The sequence below is a fragment of the Salmo salar genome, chromosome 10 (genome assembly GCF_965601325.2).
Source record: "Salmo salar chromosome 10, fSalSal1, whole genome shotgun sequence".
NCBI classification, from domain to species: domain Eukaryota; kingdom Metazoa; phylum Chordata; class Actinopteri; order Salmoniformes; family Salmonidae; genus Salmo; species Salmo salar.
This window is the reverse complement of record NC_138300.1, coordinates 76955758-76975000: the sequence shown is the minus strand read 5'-3', so window position 1 is coordinate 76975000 and position 19243 is coordinate 76955758. Positions and strand designations below refer to the sequence as shown.

Sequence of the window (19243 nt, the reverse complement as noted above, 5' to 3'; positions counted from 1 at the left end):
ACAGCAGATCTGCTGGCCATGTTAAAACACTACAAAAATGCATTTATCCTACGTAGAAGTAACACCATCGGATAGGTGAAAGCAAGATTCTACTATGTACATGTATGCTAACACCAATTCTGCCATGACGGATCAGTGATTACTCAGAGGAAGGAAGGAAGGAACAATAGAAAGAATTAAGACTGCAGTTCCTTCGCATTGGAACAGGCCTTTAGTCTCACGGTTCCACTCCAGGGACTGAAACTTCCCTCCGAGACACTGCTGCAAATCTCAACGTCACAGGATCCCTCTTCGGCGTCCCTGAACAGCCCACTGTGGGGTTCCCTCTCTGACACTAATGTCCTTCCGTGTGACAGTCAGCCGGCCGGGAGCAGCCGGGAGGTGAAACCACGGCGATCTGGCATTCCAGCCGGGAACGTAATGTGACATTTGATTGGGGCTGCAGAAACACAAGGGGCATCTATTGAGGCCAACAAGAGCAGATTGTCTCTCTGCAGTCACTCTCCAATTACACACACGACATCTCTCAAAAAACACATTCACCATCGACAGACACACAGACACACACACACCCCTCAAAAGGAACACACATTTGTTCACCTACACAAACACACCTCTCAGAAAACACCATTCACAGACACACACACACACACACACACACACACACACACACACACACACACACACACACACACACACACACACACACACACACACACACACACACACACACGAGGATGGCCTGCTGTTACATAAGCAGATTGGTGAAGGCCAGATTGCAGAACCCTGTCCCACCCAGCAGGGAGCAGAACCCTGTCCCACCCAGCAGGGAGCAGAACCCTGTCCCACCCAGCAGGGTGCAGAACCCTGTCCCACCCAGCAGGGAGCAGAACCCTGTCCCACCCAGCAGGGAGCAGAACCCTGTCCCACCCAGCAGGGAGCAGAACCCTGTCCCACCCAGCAGGGAGCAGAACCCTGTCCCACCCAGCATGGAGCAGAACCCTGTCCCACCCAGCAGGGAGCAGAACCCTGTCCCACCCAGCAGGGTGCAGAACCCTGTCCCACCCAGCAGGGTGCAGAACCCTGTCCCACCCAGCAGGGAGCAGAACCCTGTCCCACCCAGCAGGGTGCAGAACCCTGTCCCACCCAGCAGGGAGCAGAACCCTGTCCCACCCAGCAGGGAGCAGAACCCTGTCCCACCCAGCATGGAGCAGAACCCTGTCCCACCCAGCAGGGAGCAGAACCCTGTCCCACCCAGCAGGGAACAGAACCCTGTCCCACCCAGCATGGAGCAGAACCCTGTCCCACCCAGCAAGGAGCCTGCTATCACTACTGTCCTTACTTGGAAATGCTACACCAAGACTCACACATGCGCGCCTACCATGAGCATGCATTAAACAATATATATATATATATATAATCTAAAACACATGCATGCCCACACATCCATTTATCGAAACACACACACACACTATAACTAATAACAGTAATTAATACTAAGTTCTGTCCTTTCCTTTTGCTGCATGGTCTGGATAACGTGATCCTCAGTGAGTGGTGTGTGGGGGGGGGGGGGGGGGGGGGGGGGGGGGGGTGAAGTGAATGTGAAGGGGGGTACGGATGGGGTTTTTCATTTTCATAGCCTGAGACAAAGCACTAGACTAGCTAGGCTGCATGACGACAGTCACAGAGGGATAAATGTGTCCGGTTACCACCCCGCAATGTTCCCTGTGGACGTAGTCTACATTCTACAGAGGATATTCTGCCTTTGATACTCCCTCCCCTGTCATTCTCCCCCAACTCCACAAGGAAAACAGAACACTGGGTGTGACTCTGTGTGTGTGTGTGTTTTCTGTGATTTAACAATGACAGAGAGGCAGTGGGAAGATGGTGCAAATTGTTTTATTCTAAATAGAACACACACACACATGCATATGTGCACGTGCACGCACGCACGCACGCACACACACTTCCTTGTCTCCTCACCGGGGACTTAGTATGGAGAATTCAATATACAAGAGCCTGCAATATACCATTTACACACTATAGGCTAGGGACTCTCTGGAAGTGGCCACTCCCCCTCAGGTTTCAGGCAATAAAGCATCACCGTGGCTGAATGTCACGGTTGCCATGGCAACGTGAAGCACGCCATCCACTGCATCCGAGTGACCTGACCAGGAAAGACTGTGGCCCCTAGGTAGGCTACGACAACCACAACGGAGTTGGCTACAGAAGAAGTAGGCCGTGTTCACTACAGGGCACAAAACAGTAGGCCCTTTTAAAAAGGCTTGTTTTTTTGTGTGTCGTGTTGCACAACGTTTTGTAAACATTTTGTGCCATAATCAATGAACATGACCCACCACACCCATTACACCAGAGGATGGGACAGGGAAATGGTTGTCTGTGATAAGACAGGACTCATCAGTGGAGATTATCCCTCTAGAACCGCCATGCACCACCTTTGACCTCACAAGGCCAGAGGTCTATTCTTGGCAGACGAGATACCACACACACCTGACAGTGCCCTGTCTAATTTGGTACCAAGCAGAGTCCAGCAAGACGGCTTTTGTTAATCTGGTTGAGTGTGCATCCACCCTGTTCCAGCTACAGAAGAGTGCAGATCAGAATAAACATGTCCGAGATGTTAATTCACTTGTTTATTCCTGGGTGTAGGAAGAAGCAATGTGGCTTGGCTGGGTTGTGTTTCAGAGGATGAATGGGCTCTCAACCTTCACCTCTCCCAAGTCCGTACGGGAGTTGCAGCGAAGGGATAAGACTAACTACCAATTGGATACCACGAAAAAGGGATAAATATATATAAAATCTTGCATTATTCAAATAATATTTACTGCAATTGTACATAATGGATTGTAAGGAAAAGGAACAACAAAGAAAGAATAAAGAAAATGTATGTACAGGTGAGTTAAAAAGAGGGACTTAACATCAAATCCCCTCATACTGTGGATATTAATGGTGACATGTGCAACACAATCCCCCCATATTTTATTTAAATAATTAAAATAAGATAATGAAAAGATAAGTGTAGTTATTACTTACAAAATCATTTCTAAATAAAACTCATTAAATTGATTTGAAGACACTTCTGTGAAACCCTATGGCATAATCTCCTACCGGTACTTTAAAAAAACACCCCTTTTCTAAAAACAACATTTCATAAAATAAAAATAAATAAAAAAAGTGTAAACTGTAGCCATTTGTTTGCCTTTATAGTTTATTCATCTAAGCATGACCTTCATCCACATACCAATTTTCTTCCAAACATTGCTTTTTGTGTCAGAAATTAGGCATTGTTCTTGGGGGGGGGGGGGCTAGTTACCCCATAGTACCCAACCAGGGGCTTCATATGCACTCAGCTGTGACTGTGACAACAATAAACACCGCTCCCAGTCTCATCTGTTTTCCCAACGTTGTCTCACATGACACTGGACTTGCTCCCAGACACAAATAAAAACCTCTCAGCTGTCACCCAATCACTTTGATAAATAAATTGATCAATCAATCAATTGAAGATCTCTCGGGGTTTTCGCCTTTAATTGCGTGAGCTAATTCTTAAGTTTAAGATACATTTTTTAATTCTATTAATTAGGAAAATATCAATCAAGAACAATATTTACCTGCTAATTCTTCGGGTTCTAGACCAGTCTCCGTGTCCAATCCACACACCACGAAGTAGTGGGCGAAGCGGCACGAAGCCGAGCCTGTGCCCGAAGTAACCCCGCTCATCATCGGTTTAGATATGCTACTCGGGTTCGTCTCTAATTCATACTCTGGACCACCATACTGTAGCCTATACGCAGGGCAAATTAGGATACACTGTAGTCTAGACAGTGGGCTAACGTCCCTTTTAATCAAACGAACACCTTGTATTCTTTTCGGGATGAAATTGTCCTTTTCTGTATGTTCTCCGTCCACGGTCGGCAGTCAGCCTAGTGTCAGCCCGAAATGACTGTGTTGTGTAGGAAGCAGCCTACCTCATTATGTGAGAACTGAGAGAGAGAGAGCGAGAGAGAGAGAGAGAGAGAGAGAGAGAGAAAGAAAATCTCATAAAATGTTCTCATCAGGTATATTCAGATCCACATTTAAGCTGGCCAGATGATGACTAATGTTTGATGTGATCTAATTATGACAATGAAGCTCATTAAAATCCCATACAATTAAAATAGGTTATTGTGCTGTGCAAAAACAGGAGCACAGTCATTGTCAGTGCTGGGTGGTGATTAGTGGATCATTAAAGGGCCTTGTTCGAATACTACAGACATACATCCTTCCTTCCTTCCTTGAAGTTGGATTGGTGTCCTATATGGAACCCTAAAACTAGGCATACATTTGACTAGGACTAAAATCTTGACATTTTGGGAGCACTCACATTAAGCAAAGTGTCTGCGTAATTTGGGAATCCTGAAGTCTGCAACCTGTGTGCTCATATTACACGAGTTTGCTCCAAATTTCGACCTGTCTAGACCCCTCTCTGGTCTTGCGATTTCCAGATGTGTCGTAGCGCTAAGTGTAATCATTACCCTTTCTTCTCTGTGGCTGTAACTGAGCGACTGCGTACAAGTTGCACAAGTCGCATGGTGGCACCCCCATTATGAGCGCAAGACCCATAATCGCATGTCTTTGACCTGCTCATTTTATGCAACCTACGCAGTGGCGATTTTACCATGTAAATCTTGGTGGGGCAAACTCCCCCCCCCCCCCCATTTTTTTAGAAGCATGCCAACAAAGCCAAAACACAACACTAAACAATACATTAATTGCACTATAACAGCGACAAGCGGTGCCCACAAACTGTTAGGGCCTACATAAAGCTGTCCCAACAACAGAGCTTTCTTTCCAGCACAATGGAGTTAATCCTTACCACCACTACACCTGGCTATTAGCGGAGCCTTGTCTGGCAGCGAAACAGTTCATTCAGCCTCGTTTACTGCCTTTTAAAAAAAACATAGCTGATACGGCCGAACATTTCTCCCTGGCATATTACATAATTTATGCAGCAGCATATAAGACATTTTTGGACTCACCTTGTTGTGCATGGCTCCTTCGTTGGCAAATTTTGTCATCAAAGAAAGAGAAAGATTTACAATTCCGAGTTGGATAACCGTTCAAAATGTATTTTTCCAGTCTGACTTCCCAGTTGCAATGCTTGCGGTTAGACGCTGAAGACATGGATGTTGATTTAAGGCAACCCCCCTGCACCTCTCTGATTCAGAGGGGTTGGGTTAAATGTGGAAGACACATTTCATGCAGGTGGACAACTGACTAGGTATCCCCCTTTCCTTACTTGATTTATGATGACTGCTAGCTAAGATTTTGAAAGTACGATGTTTACATGATCAGTCCAATCAAAGCTACTGTAGACATAACGTTATTTGATGTCATTGTATCTGTGGCCAACAACCTTGAGCCTTCTTGGAAGGGCACTTCTAATCTAAGTCTATGGTAGGGCCCAAAGGGCTCATATTCTTGATGTCTGCCCTTACTAAAGGTGGGTGACGTAGTGTCCCCATGAGTGGCAGAACACTGAGCAAATCACTGTGAAATGCTGAGCCAATCACAGTGCAATGCTCCTATTTTCTGCTGGCCGGCCCCACCACCACAAAAAGCACTGAGCTAGGCTGAAACACCATTTTGGAGCTGTCTGTTTGTATGCGGCTTTATTAACTTAATGATATATATTTTTTGACATTATTTGCATATATATATATATAGTGAGGGAAAAAAGTATTTGATCTCCTGCTGATTTTGTACGTTTGCCCACTGACAAAGAAATGATATGTCTATAATTTTAATGGTAGGTTCATTTGAACAGTGAGAGACAGAATAACAACAACAAAAAATCCAGAAAAACGTATGCCAAAAAATGAATGAATTGATTTGCATTTTAATGAGGGAAATTAGTATTTGACCCCCTTTCAATCAGAAAGATTTCTGGCTCCCAGGTGTCGTTACACAGGTAACGAGCTGAGATTAGGAGCACACTCTTAAAGGGAGTACTCTTAATCTCAGCTTGTTACCTGTATAAAAGACACCTGTCCACAGAAGCAATCAATCAGATTCCAAACTCTCCACCATGGCCAAGACCAAAGAGCTCTCCAAGGATGTCAGGGACAAGATTGTAGACCTACACAAGGCTGGAATGGGCTACAAGACCATCGCCAAGCAGCTTGGTGAGAAGGTGACAACAGTTGGTGCGATTATTCGCAAATGGAAGAAACCCAAAAGAACTGTCAATCTCCCTCGGCCTGGGGCTCCATGGAAGATCTCACCTCGTGGAGTTGCAATGATCATGAGAACGGTGAGGAATCAGCACAGAACTACACGGGAGGTTCTTGTCAATGATCTCAAGGCAGCTGGGACCATAGTCACCAAGAAAACAATTGGTAACACACTACGCCGTGAAGGACTGAAATCCTGCAGCGCCCGCAAAGTCCCGCTGCTCAAGTAAGCACATTTACATGCCCGTCTGAATTTTGCCAATGAACATCTGAATGATTCAGAGGACAACTGGGTGAAAGTGTTGTGGTCAGTTGAGACCAAAATGGAGCTCTTTGGCATCAACTCAACTTGCCGTGTTTGGAGGAGGAGGAATGCTGCCTATGACCCCAAGAACATCATCCCCACCGTCAAACATGGAGGTGGAAACATTATGCTTTGGGGGTGTTTTTCTGCTTAGGGGACAGGACAACTTCACCGCATCAAAGGGACAATGGACGGGGCCATGTACTGTCAAATCTTGGGTGAGAACCTCCTTCCCTCAGCCAGGGCATTGAAAATGGGTCGTGGATGGGTATTCCAGCATGACAATGACCCAAAACACACGGCCAAGGCAACAAAGGAGTGGCTCAAGAAGAAGCACATTAATGTCCTGGAGTGGCCTAGCCAGTCTCCAGACCTTAATCCCATAGAAAATCTGTGGAGGGAGCTGAAGGATCGAGTTGCCAAACGTCAGCCTCGAAACCTTAATGACTTGGAGAAGATCTGCGAAGAGGAGTGGGACAAAATCCCTCCTGAGATGTGTGCAAACCTGGTGGCCAACTACAAGAAACATCTGACCTCTGTGATTGCCAACAAGGGTTTTGCCACCAAGTACTAAGTCATGTTTTGCAGAGGGGTCAAATACTTATTTCCCTCATTAAAATGCAAATCAATTTATAAAATTTTTGACAAATGCGTTTTTCTGGATTTTTGGGTTGTTATTCTGTCTCTCACTGTTCAAATAAACCTACCATTAAAATTATAGACTGATCATTTCTTTGTCAGTGGGCAAACGTACAAAAAAACAGCAGGGGATCAAATACTTTTTTCCCTCACTGTATATATATACATACATACACACACTTTTTTTATGCAAAAAATGTGTGGCTCAAAACAGGTGGGGCATCTTGGTTGGAGCCTACGACTATACGATTTACCTGCAATCCCAGAAATGTGTCATGGATCCCAAATCGTTGCAAAATCACAGCTTAAAATCGTTTAATGTATGGCCTGCTTAAAGATGCCCTCCAGGATCTTAAGCACAACAAATTCATAACATATAGTACAAATTGGATTCTTAGCATATCATATAAATTGCAAAAAAAATTAAGTACACAATTTGATGACCTAGTACACAAATGGGGAACACTTTTGGCTCGTAAGTACCACTTTCAAAACTACTTGCTGAAATTATACAAAGGTTCGAGAGTGCATCTTTAAGGCTGCATTTACATATCCGAATTGGGCTACCTATGTTTCTACTAATTGGTCTTTTGACCAATCAAATCATGCTCTTTTGCCAATAATTGGGCAAAATATCAGTATTGCGCTGCCTGTGTAAGCAGAGGAGCTGAGTGGAATTCTGTGTCTGAGAATTTGATGGAACCAATGCTTTTCAATACGAGTCATCCATTTCAAATGGTTCGTCTTTTTACATATTCAACTTGTCCGACAATAGTTGACTCGAGTTCTACTTTTGACAGACCAAAACGGACAATGATACAAAAGGTCATATACAATTTCATCCATCTAATCAAAGGCTGCATTTATACAGGCAGCCCAATTCTGATAGTTTGCCACTAGTTGGTATTATGACCGATCAGATCTTTTGCCAATAGCTTTTTCAGAGCTGATCTGATTGGTAAAAAGACCAATTAGTGAAAAAAAGATCAGAATAGGGCTGCCTGTGTAAATGCAGCCATTGAACCTTTTTTTCAACAAGTTGGTTGTAACCTTGCTTTTACCTATCCAATGTGCTCATGCAGCGTTCACTTGCTAGTAGGAAACTCCGAAATTTCCGACTTGCTAACTGGTTGTAGTTATACACGTTCCGCGTTCAAAGAATCAGCAAGTCGGAAATTTCAGAGTTTCCTAGTTCCGACTAGCATATGAACAGGGCATTACCTCATGGAACCAATGAAGGAAGGATGTATGTCACAAGTATTCTAACAGGGGCCAGCACCATCTGGAGGTTGGTTACAAAAATTACTGAATGGGCGAGGTCACGTTCAAGCACATGGCTTTAAAAAATTGCTTGCTACACACCAAGGAGATATTGTGAATGCAGCATTTTACATTGCAGCTAAAAATAAATTGTCTGTCCTTGGTTGTAACACTCACTACCGAGTTCCAAACTGCCTCTGGAATCAACGTCAGCACAAGAACTGTTCGATGGGAGCTTAATGAAATGGGTTTCCATGGCCGAGCAGACGCAGAAAAGCCTAAGATCACCAGCTTTATACCATGGAGTGGTATAAAGCTCGCCACCATCGGACTGGAGCAGTGCAAATGCGTTCTCTAGAGTGATGAATCACACTTCACCATCTGGCAGTCCGACAGACAAATCTTGGTTTGGCAGATGCGGCAGGATAACGTTTCCTGCCCCAATGCATAGTGCCAACTGTAAAGTTAGGTGGAGGAGAAATAATGGTCTGGGGCTTTTTTCATGGTTTGTGCTAGGCCCCTTAGTTCCAGTGAGTGAAAATCTTAACACTACAGCATACAATGACATTCTAGACAATTCTGTGCTTCCAAGTTTGCGGCAACAATTTGGGGAAGGCCCTTTCCTGTTTTAGCATGACAGCCCCCTTGTGCACAAAACGAGGTCCATACAGAAATAGTTTTTCGAGATCGGTGTGGCAGAAATTGGCTGGCCGGCACAGAGCCCTGTCCTCAACCCCATCGAACACCTTTGGGATGAATTGGAACGCCGACTGTGAGCCAGGCCTAATCGCCCAACATCACTGTCAAACCTTACTAATGCTCTTGTGGCTGAATGGAAGCAAGTCCCAACAGCAATGTTCCAACATCTAGTGGAAAGCCTTCCCAGAAGAATAGAGGCTGTTATAGCAGCGTATGGGGGGGACCAACCTCGTAATAAAGCCCATGATTTTGGAATGAGATATTTGAGCAGGTGTCCACATACTTTTGGAAAATATAGTAGTGTATATACAGGCTGAAACAAATACCTTCAAAATTGTGTAAATGTTCCTTACAAGCCAGAATGTACATTTAAACGTACTCTACCGGTTGCCTGTGCAGTTTGTCAATAGCTGCTTGAGACAAAATATCCTCAGAAAAGTATTGTTTACCCAACCTTTAGAGAGCCAGTAGGTATATGGTTCGGATTGGCACTGAGGTAAAGTTTATTTTAAATTGGATATTCAGTTTTCTCTCGTCAATAGCTATTGAACCAAACATGCCATGACAATAGTATATATTATGACTCAGGCAAGAAGATTTGAAATCCGACTAAAAACATTCACACAAGTGCTGACTGTTCTCCATCCTCCCCTGATTCAGAATATACCATTTTCATTGTCATGGCAAGCTTAGTTCAATAGCTATTGATGAGAGAATACCATCAATAGCTATTGTACGTTTAAATGTGATTTGTATTCAACATTCTGGCTTGTAAGGAAAGTTTGCTAAATGTAGCAGGCTGTCTATAACAATTAATATTGTATTACACCCTGATTAATCAGACTACCTGGGGGGCTGTGCTGCAGCTGGGGAGTATGCCGATGCCCAGAGGCTGATCTTTGAGTCTGAGCTGCATGGATGCGGCAGGAAGCTGGAGGTAGCCTATATGCATGTTCAAATCTAAATGTTTGTTTTAAGTCTTCTAAATCTAAAGGCTGGTTTCCCGGACACATGTTAGCTAGACGGTCATGTTAAGCTACAGCATCTTAAAATAGTTCCATATGTTAGGTTAGTAAATATCACCCACTTAAACTGTAGGGGGTTAATGGACCAATTGGAAAGTGTGCACTGCACATTGTTCTCCTTGTGTGAACTGTAATGTTTTCCAATGGTGCCTGGTTCTTCAGGTGTCTGGTTGATGCTGTGTTGACGGGCTCTAGCTTCCAGTTCCTGCCTCACTCCCAGGACCACAAGCTTAAATTCCAGCTAATTGATTCAGGTATGACTTGAGTTTTCAAATTCACTGGCTCAACATTTTAGCTTTATTAAAAGGTTCTTCAACACAATTGATCTGGCAAGTGGAGGGCTGCTGGGCTCATATCCTAACAACCCTTACCATTGTGCCCTTAAGCAAGGCACTTAACCCACAACTTGCACTGGAAGTTGGCACTGCAGCTTGACCCTGTGCTCCTCAACTGTGTGATGTGTGCTATCCATAATTTAATTTGACGTAAGAACTTGCCCCTTGAGGGAATTTGTTTTGCACATTCAAAAGCATTGGTAATGTAAAAACCTGCTTTATATGATCATTCTTTTCCCATTAGTTTACTTTTCTTTCTCTCAAGATGTGCAGTGTGAAGGAGACGCTGTCCTCAGCCCCATATCCATCCAGGAGTAGCTTGAGAGTTGATATGATCTACCCAACTCATGACACTGAATAGGCTATACAACATGTTTTAAATTAATGGACATGTGCTGCATTCTGCTGCTTTGTTTTCATGTCCGTATATAATTTTAGTAAAATTTTGGGAAATGGTAGAATTTGTATTTAAGTACTACTTAAGTAGTTTCTTGGGGTATCTGCACTTTACTATTTATATGTTTGACAAATTTTACTCCACTACATTCCTGAAGAAAAGTATGTATTTTTTACTCCATACATTTTCCTTGTGGTTTTCCTTGTGGTTATGAGGGTGTTTAGACAATGACTAGTCTAGTAGCGCTAGTTTATGCTAACTTGCTAGCTAGCAACTTCACTAGCAGTACAAGATATCACACCAAAGAAGCCATTAACGATAATTAATAAACTAAAGATGCCAATTTAACAAGCATATTTCACACCACAGGCTGCTGAATTTGCAAGATAACTTTTCTTCGATTTTTGATTTTGGCACAAATGAAAATGTGGCACCCCGCATTTATTGATGTTTAAGCATTGTCTCAATATGAACAGTTCGTCGACTTATCCCCGTGAGACACTCACACGCCGTTTCAAGCCTACTAGAGTTAGCGGCAGGCGGACAAGCAATATCCCCCGTCTTAGTAAGGATGAAGCCTGAGATGGAATTGCCAGCTGACTGAAGCTGGGTAGCTTTAGAAAACTGTAAGTAGATCAAGCCTCAAATCACAGTATACCTATCAGGGTGGCTTAACCATTGCCTACAGTAACAAACTAATAAAAATGCTATTGTGTTCTTAAAAAAAAAAATCTGTATTCTAATGTTACCTAAGACCTTCATAAACACAACCACATTTTTTCTGTGCAGTTTTTAAATAAGCGTCTTGGATAGTAAATTGCTCCTGCCTCCATCTTGAAAAGAGGTTGTGAACATGGACTTTGCACACATTATGGCTATTCATCACCCCATAGTGTCTGAAATCCTAGCTCATTTTATTTTGGGGGGGATTTGTGCAGGAAATGTTAAACATGCTAACTTGGGCAATTTAAGTTTGTAATTTGGACGAACTATCCCTTTAACGTTGAACAAACACGATCCGCAAAGCAACACAAGCAGTGAGTGACATTTTACGAGCCATCATTCATCAACAGCGGGGTCTATGGGTGTCTGTGTGGAAAAGCCTCTTGAGGAAGAAGAGCTGCAGGTAGCCCACCATGACGATGACCACACTCTGGACCGCAGACCACCAGGTGACATAGTTGTAGTTGAAGAGGAGAATGTAATGGTCCGCACCTCTCCTCATGCGAGCGTAGTTGTAGTGCCGCCACATGTGTAAAATGTGACCTTGTATCTTGTTGGTACTCTCCTAGAAAAAGGTTAGACATAATTGATGACATGTTTTCTAATCTGTTCAAATTGACATGATCAACTATAAGCCATAATGGCTCAGTGTTCGCTCCGGTTGTACAACTGATGTAAAATGCATTGGACACAATGGTTGTGATGCATTATATTTTTCAGGAATTGTCTGCACAACAGAATGTTTACACAAGCACAGTGGAGACACCACACGAGTAGTGTAAATATTTTTGTGCAGACAAACTCATCAGAAATATCCTTCAGATTAATTGGGAAAGTCCAGAACCCTCTAGTGCAGGGACATCATGTACCTCAATGTTGGACAGAGTGTTGTTGAGGACTTTTTCTCCTTCCTTTGTCTCTCGCTGCATCTCCTCAGCACCCTCATAGTACACGCCGAAGTTGAGAAAGACTCGGACGCCACCAAAGTGGTTCTTATAGTTCCCCAAGCACATCTGATAAAAACCTAGAGATAGCAAACGGTTGATTCTCATCAACATGACAATTAACTTATGAACATAATACAAATGAAAGATCACAGATGTCTGTGACTTTACCGGTCACTTCAGTTTGGAAGTTGATTTCACCAATGGTGTTGTCTGTTGAGGCCATGAGGGCCCCTTCTGGGGAAATGACGGTCACGTAAAGATGGTTGTCACTGGCTAGTCCTGTCACCCACTGGACCTGCACACACACATGGAACATTTCACAGCCATAATTACCTGATGTCCCTTGATAAAATGTGTTATTTATGCACTACTTGATCTTGGTAAAGCTACTGTTAAACACACACACAGCTACCATTTTAATCACAAAATGTATTTTTAGTCTTCCATTCAGTTATCTTAGTTCTACGTTGAAGCTAAGCAAAGATAAGAAGATAAGGAGTAAAATGTCTAGCTAGCTGATAAGTCCAAGGTCATGCAATACAAGCCATGTTCCATAAAGTTACTGGGGTATTATTATATGATAACTTTTAGTTGATGAAGAGTATAGGAACAAGCCATCTTCAAACAATATTATTGTAGCACATTTTATTGGCACAATACTGCGCAGATCATTTAGCAAAGGCAGGGAGTAGTCCCGAAAAGGGGTTTGAACTTGGGACCTTGTAATTGTCAACCCAACACAAGCTGTTCCCCCAACCTCTTGATGAGGTCGCTAGATGTTGGGTTAAGACAGTATGTAACTTTGGGCTCCCGAGTGGCGCAGCGGTCTATGGCACTGCATCTTAGTGCTAAAGGAGTCATAACAGACCCTGGTTCGATTCCAGGCTGTATCACAACCGGCCATAATTGGGAGTCCCATAGGGCGGTGCACAATTGGCCCAGCGCCGTCCGGGTTTAGCTGGGGTAGGCCGTTATTGTAAAAAAAGAATTTGTTCTTAACTGACTTGCCTAGTTAAATAAATGTTAAATAAAAGAAAACTGTAAAATGCACTTACCATGTAGGTTAGGTAGAAGTTCCCACTCTGGTGTGCAAAGTGCCAAAAGCACTCTAGCCCCGAGGCTGGCACCACGATGGCAAAGTCATATCGATCGGACCCTCGGAACAGGTTGTGGTCCTTCAGGCCTAAGCGGGGCTCTGTCTTTTGTCCGCCGCCCCCATGCCCCATAAGGAGTATGACGAGAACAGAGTACCACACCTCAACTTGCATGGTCTGCATTCATACACTCACAAAACCCATACTGTTTGGGAGTGGTAGACTATACAATACTGTATCACGCCCATGAGAATGATTAACCACAGTTGTGTTCATTAGGCACCAAACAGAAGAAAACTGCATAAAACAGGGAGGAACTACCTGGACCAGTCCAAATAAGAAATGCTTTTTTTCATTTTCCATTGCGTAATGTTAATAATTAAGCTTGTCCCATAATGAACACGACCTAATTGTGTAAAATAAAAAAGGTGCTCAACGGTAACGTGCTGCTAACCATCAGAGTCAGAACACAGAAACAAAAAAAAATAAAATCCACGCCAAATATATGCACTGGAATGACAACATTTGTCAAAACGTGTGAGACTTTAATAAATTCCAACATAGATATATAAGGAGCAGATCCCATTAGTGACATTAACAACAGGGTCCCATTAGTTACATTAACAACAGGGTCGGAGTCAATTCTATTTTAATTCAGTCAAATGGAATGGAATTTAAGGCTGGGATTTTTATCCGATCAGTGGTAAATCCGCGTAATAGCGCACTTGAAATTCAAAAGGTCATTAGTGATTGAGCCAACATATGCAGCATTTACCGTGAATGCGGTCTCCACAAATGCAGGAACATTGCCTTTAAAAGGGGCATAGCCGAAAAGGGGCGATCGGATTTAATTCCCGGTGTTGTAACTGGTTGACTGAATTAAAATGGAATTCATCCCAACCAGGGCGCATGAGGGCACTGAATACTAAAACCATCCATGGACTCAGCAGCGAGGTTTCTCTGGTGCTTCTGTAGTGGGCTTGGTGTTGAAGAGCCTCTTGAGGAAGAAGAGTTGCAGGTAGCCCGCCATGACGATGACCACACTCTGGACCGCAGACCACCAGGTGATGTATTTAGAGTTGGAGAGGAGGAGGTAGTAGTCGGCGCCTTTCCGCATGCGGCCAAAGTTGTAATGTCGAAACATGTGGAAGACGTAGCCCTCCACGCGATGGGAAGTCTCCTAAAAGTGGTTTGGAGAGTAGTGTTGTTAAAACGTTATTATTATTTAACACCAACTGACATGATTATTGCTGGAGATAGGCCGAATACATTAATTGAGTAATGTGGTGAACTACTACCTGCCTTGTGGTGTAGGCGGATCTATGGTACTGAACTGAGTTTAGTCACAGCCCTCTCGGCCAGGGTGTCACATTTAGCAGCAGTCGTCAGGGTTTGGGTCTCAATGAGTGGCATAATATTGAACTGTGCTGGCCATGTACTGTATAACCCCTGGGCAGTCTACTGCATGTTGCTCTACCGGAGCTGCAGACAACAATTATATATCTAAACTCGTCGACTTCTGCAGGTAGTTTTACAGAGAGAAAGATGACTTTGTACCAAGCGCCACCACACACTACCGCCCCAAAGCACCTCCTCATTAAGAGACATGGTTTTCAATTTAAAAAAAACTCAATTTTGACCATGCATATTTCCATACACATCTACAAAGGGAACACGTTCTACCCACTTTGCTCTAATATACTTTGTAAGAGACCAAAAAAAACAGATTGAATCTTTACTGCTTAATTTGGGGTCCCCAAACTGCCACCAGTTATAATACAAGTGTTTGAAAGAGTTGAACTAGAAAGGATGACAATGATAAAGATTGTCTAGGTAGCTAACTTGATTCTTCGTACCTGTACTACTAAAGTTAAAACGCATCCGTTTGGTGTAAACATGGGTGAGTTTTCTTCCATCATATTTTTGTTGCACCAGTCTTGGCACTATTCCTTTTAAATCCATGTCACATTGAGATTGACTTTATAATTTAAATCTAACCTATGGCCTGACCCATTACCTTATTTATTACTGCCCCCACCCCAGTTGCAAGAACTGACATCCCAAACAACAGCAGGAATGATGACAAAGGAGACAAGATCAGTTGGATAACAAAGCAAGCACCATCATGTAAGAAATATCTTCCTTTGTGTACAATCAGTGAAAGCATTACCATGTTTCTCTCAATACCACAAGATGGATGACTCAAGTCAAATTTGGTCTAGTGCTGTAGGTTGGTTCTTTGAATGCAGCAGTCATTACTTAAAGTATTTGGTTTATATATCAACTCTGGGGTAAATTGGATTAATTGTTTATGTTAAGGTTTGTGAAATTTTAAGCGTTACTGTATTTCTTATATTGCGCTGATCTTTGAATTCTGAGACATTATTGTCAATCTGTGTAAATGATTCAAATCTGATGGTACACCTCTTCAATACGTTCAGACCACATAATAGGTCAACAATATGATTATACAGGTATACTAAACGCAATTTCAACCGGTTATTCAGTACAGCCCCGTAACGTAAAAACGTACTGAACGCAGCACCGTGTTCTGGAGTCGGGTCTGTAAGAGGAGTGGCCTGGAGGCTGGGCCAAGGAAAAGTGAGCAAGTGGAGCTAAAGCCATGCACCCAAGGTCTCAGACAACACACGGAGGGGTGTTGCAGCGCTTCCAATCACATAAGGGGCAGAGAGTGAAGAATGAGCCTGTTACTGACTGAACCATAACGAATTTAAAAAGGGGACATTTGAAAAAAACTGACTGATTTAAATGTGATTTTGAGTAAGAACTTCAGCCAATTGTTTTGTACTTAATTGCCCTAAATTTATATTTACAAAAACAATGTGTGGAAACGTAACATTTTTGTGGGCAAGTTTGTCACAGGTGTGACAATTAGCCTCCATTGTTTATCACGCATGCGTCTGCCTTCTTGATTGATCCTGTAATTTCATTGGCTGTTTCTTTAAATACCGTCTTTTTTGTTTGAGGTGTTGCTGTCTAAGTTGGGAGAATATATTTGATTGATCTTGATTTGAAGTTGAATTAATGTTCAGGTAGTGCTTCTCTCGAACCTGTGTAACAGTGTAGGTTCCGTCCCTCTCTTCGCCCCAACCCGGGCTCGAACCAGGGACCCTTGCACACATCAACAACTGACACCCCACGAAGCATCGTTACCCATCGCGCCACAAAAGCCGCGGCCCTTGCAACGCAAGGGGAAACCCTACTTCAAGTCTCAGAGCGAGTGACGTCACTGATTGAACTGCTATTAGCGCGCACCACCGCTAACTAACTAGCCATTTCACATCGGTTACACTCACCCCCCCTTTGACCTCCTCCTTTTCCGCAGCAACCAACGATCCGGGTCAACAGCATCAATGTAACAGTGTAGGTTCCGTCCCTCTCTTCGCCCCAACCCGGGCTCGAACCAGGGACCCTTGCACACATCAACAACTGACACCCCACGAAGCATCGTTACCCATCGCGCCACAAAAGCCGCGGCCCTTGCAACGCAAGGGGCAACCCTACTTCAAGTCTCAGAGCGGGTGACGTCACCGATTGAAACGCTATTAGCGCGCACCACCGCTAACTAACTAGCCATTTCACATCGGTTACACCTGCACTAAAACCTGTTTTTGTTTGTATAGTTCATGGCGTTCTCCTGTGTGTTCCTTGTCCTTTGATCAGGCTTAAAAGCGACAAGTCTGAGGTTGGTGGAGAAGGAGAAAATACAATGTGTAAACTTGCAAGTTGTTGCTGACCCTGATTTTGCCACTTAACCCAAACTTTTAAGCACAGCATTTGTAACATATTGTACATATTGGATGATGTAGTACACAAAAAACGGGGACCTGTTTTGGCTCGTGAGCACCACTTTCAAAACTACTGGCTGAAATTATTACAAAGTTCTGGAGCATCACTTTAAGAACCTGCATGTTAGGCAGAGCTCCCCATGCTCTTCTTTAAACCTCGCAATATATGATACGTGATATCGGACAATAAGATTTTATTGCATGTGTACACTGACCTCATTCATTTCCATGTAAATGGACAAAAGTTATCGTAACATATTGGATCGTACATGCAGTCAAACCCCAAATAGAGCATTACCTCTATGGTGGACAGAGTGTTGTTCAGGTCTTTTTGGACTTTCTTCTTCTCCTCCTTCTGTTTCTGTTGGTGATCAGAACCGTCGTAGTACACCCCAAAGTTGAGGAAGACCTGCATGCTGCCAAATCGGTTGTGGAAGTTGCTGAAGCACATTTGATAGAAACCTAGAATTCAAAATAAAAATAAGTTACATACTTCCACCACATTTCAAATGGTGTACTACATTTTTTGTCATGCGCCTCGTGTGTGTGTGCACGTTCAAAAGGAGGAACAATGTACCGGTCTCCTCGGCAACAAAGTTGATTTGACCCGTAGCTTCGTCAATTTTGGACAACAGCAAGCCTTTAGGAGAGTTGACAGTGACGGATAAGTGTCTGTCGTTGCCAACACCAGTGACCCACTGGACCTAAACGCAGACAGATGGATCTCGTTCACTGTCATATCGGACGACCATGTGCTGCGAACCATATGTTGGGGGCTTTGTAGACCGCTTCAGTAAATGACAACGGAGTAAGCCCTGAACAGATTTACTTTTTATCTGAATATTCTACATTTTAAGCCTTTTAATAAAACGTTCAGGCCAAGCCAGGCAGTAATTAGTAGGCTTAACTTTACAAGATAAATATGTTGCACAATAAAAATATATCCTGTTATTGTACTACTAAACTAGAATAACGTCTTACCATAAAAGTCAAGTAGAAGCGCTCCCCTTGATGTGCAAAGTGCCAGAAGCACTCCAGTCCGGAGGCACGCAGCACGACAGCAAAGTCATACTGGTCCGCTCCCCAGAACAAGTCCTTGTCCGCTGGTAGGCCCGGATGGGGGCCCGCCAAGGGATCACCCAAACCCTGACCCCCCAAACCCAATAGAGCCAGGAGCACAACTAAGGATACCCCACATAACATGGCTGGTCCTCTTGAAAGGATACGTTTTAATAGCAATGACGTGCAGGTTGCTACTGTCTGCCAGTGTGGATGTGTCGTGGCTTGTGGGACAAGAAATGATTAACTACAACCCATACGTCTGCTTCACTAAAAAGGTGGGCTCCGGGGTGAAGTTTCCCCAAGGTACAGATCTAGGATCTGCCCCCCTCCCCCCTTTATACACTAAACCAATAGTGGGGGAAGTGCAAAACTGTCCCAAGGTCAGCGTCTAGGGGCAACTTCCTCCTACTCCCTATGATGGTTGGAGTTGTGTGGTATGGGAAAATACAGGTCCCTTCACATATGTCGTCGACTAAGCTGGTCCCAGTTCCCTCCCTAGCCTTTCCCCTCAGCCATGACCCTTTAGCGTTTGCGGATCTGAAGGGTCTGGACAGGTATAAGCAGTGTAAAAGGTGAAGCTTCCATTATATTGCTTCCACCTTAGAGATCTGCCAACATCAAAGGGCTACAGGAAGGGGAAGGGAGCGAATTGGGACCAGTGCTTCACATACGGCTTTCTGTGTACAGCAAATCATTCACCAGTTCCAAGTGGGCTT

General features: G+C 43.7%; 3 protein-coding genes across 5 annotated transcripts in view; all 3 read right to left on the bottom strand.

The window, feature by feature from the left end:
• Nucleotides 1–3981, bottom strand: part of LOC106561058 (DENN domain-containing protein 5B) — a 50716-nt gene extending 46735 nt beyond the window's left edge. For both annotated transcript variants that reach the window (XR_006756994.1, XM_014124664.2), the window contains exon 1: nucleotides 3633–3981. Coding sequence is in view for 1 of the 2 variants with exons in the window: in XM_014124664.2 (XP_013980139.2) it covers nucleotides 3633–3744 (112 nt within the window). In the remaining variant the exon portion in view is untranslated. The remainder of the gene's footprint in view (nucleotides 1–3632) is intronic.
• Nucleotides 3982–10434: 6453 nt separating this feature from the next.
• Nucleotides 10435–13867, bottom strand: LOC106561072 (transmembrane emp24 domain-containing protein 6). Of its 2 annotated transcripts, none has more exons than XM_014124693.2 (4): nucleotides 13618–13867; nucleotides 12761–12857; nucleotides 12485–12639; nucleotides 10435–12180 (listed from the first exon to the last, which is right to left on the bottom strand). In XM_014124693.2, the coding sequence occupies exons 1-4, from the start codon at nucleotides 13837–13839 to the stop codon at nucleotides 11959–11961; spliced, it is 696 nt and encodes a 231-aa protein (XP_013980168.1). In that variant the 5' UTR covers nucleotides 13840–13867; the 3' UTR covers nucleotides 10435–11958. The 2 variants fall into 2 exon arrangements, with proteins under 2 accessions (XP_013980168.1, XP_013980167.1); XM_014124692.3 differs by having other exon boundaries at nucleotides 12731–12857; nucleotides 13618–13864.
• A 293-nt stretch (nucleotides 13868–14160) lies between these two features.
• On the bottom strand, nucleotides 14161–18888 carry LOC106561071 (transmembrane emp24 domain-containing protein 6). Its single transcript, XM_014124691.3, has 4 exons — nucleotides 18447–18888; nucleotides 18043–18169; nucleotides 17764–17927; nucleotides 14161–14836 (listed from the first exon to the last, which is right to left on the bottom strand). Exons 1-4 carry the CDS (start codon nucleotides 18666–18668, stop codon nucleotides 14600–14602), a joined length of 750 nt encoding a protein of 249 aa, XP_013980166.2. The 5' UTR covers nucleotides 18669–18888; the 3' UTR covers nucleotides 14161–14599.
• Nucleotides 18889–19243: the final 355 nt, after the last annotated feature.

Bases quoted from the DNA above. Each gene is read 5' to 3' on its own strand.
- LOC106561072 (XM_014124692.3), bottom strand. From the start codon at position 13,839: ATGCAGACCATGCAAGTTGAGGTGTGGTACTCTGTTCTCGTCATACTC. The intron at 12,858-13,617 runs GTAAGTGCATTT...GTGTGTGTGCAG, and splicing joins ACTTCTACCTAACCTACATG to GTCCAGTGGGTGACAGGACT. The intron at 12,181-12,484 runs GTACATGATGTC...ACCTTTTTCTAG, and splicing joins ACACTCTGTCCAACATTGAG to GAGAGTACCAACAAGATACA.
- LOC106561071 (XM_014124691.3), bottom strand. From the start codon at position 18,668: ATGTTATGTGGGGTATCCTTAGTTGTGCTCCTGGCTCTATTGGGTTTG. The intron at 17,928-18,042 runs GTACATTGTTCC...TTTGAATTCTAG, and splicing joins CTTTGTTGCCGAGGAGACCG to GTTTCTATCAAATGTGCTTC. The intron at 14,837-17,763 runs GTAATGCTCTAT...AACCACTTTTAG, and splicing joins ACACTCTGTCCACCATAGAG to GAGACTTCCCATCGCGTGGA.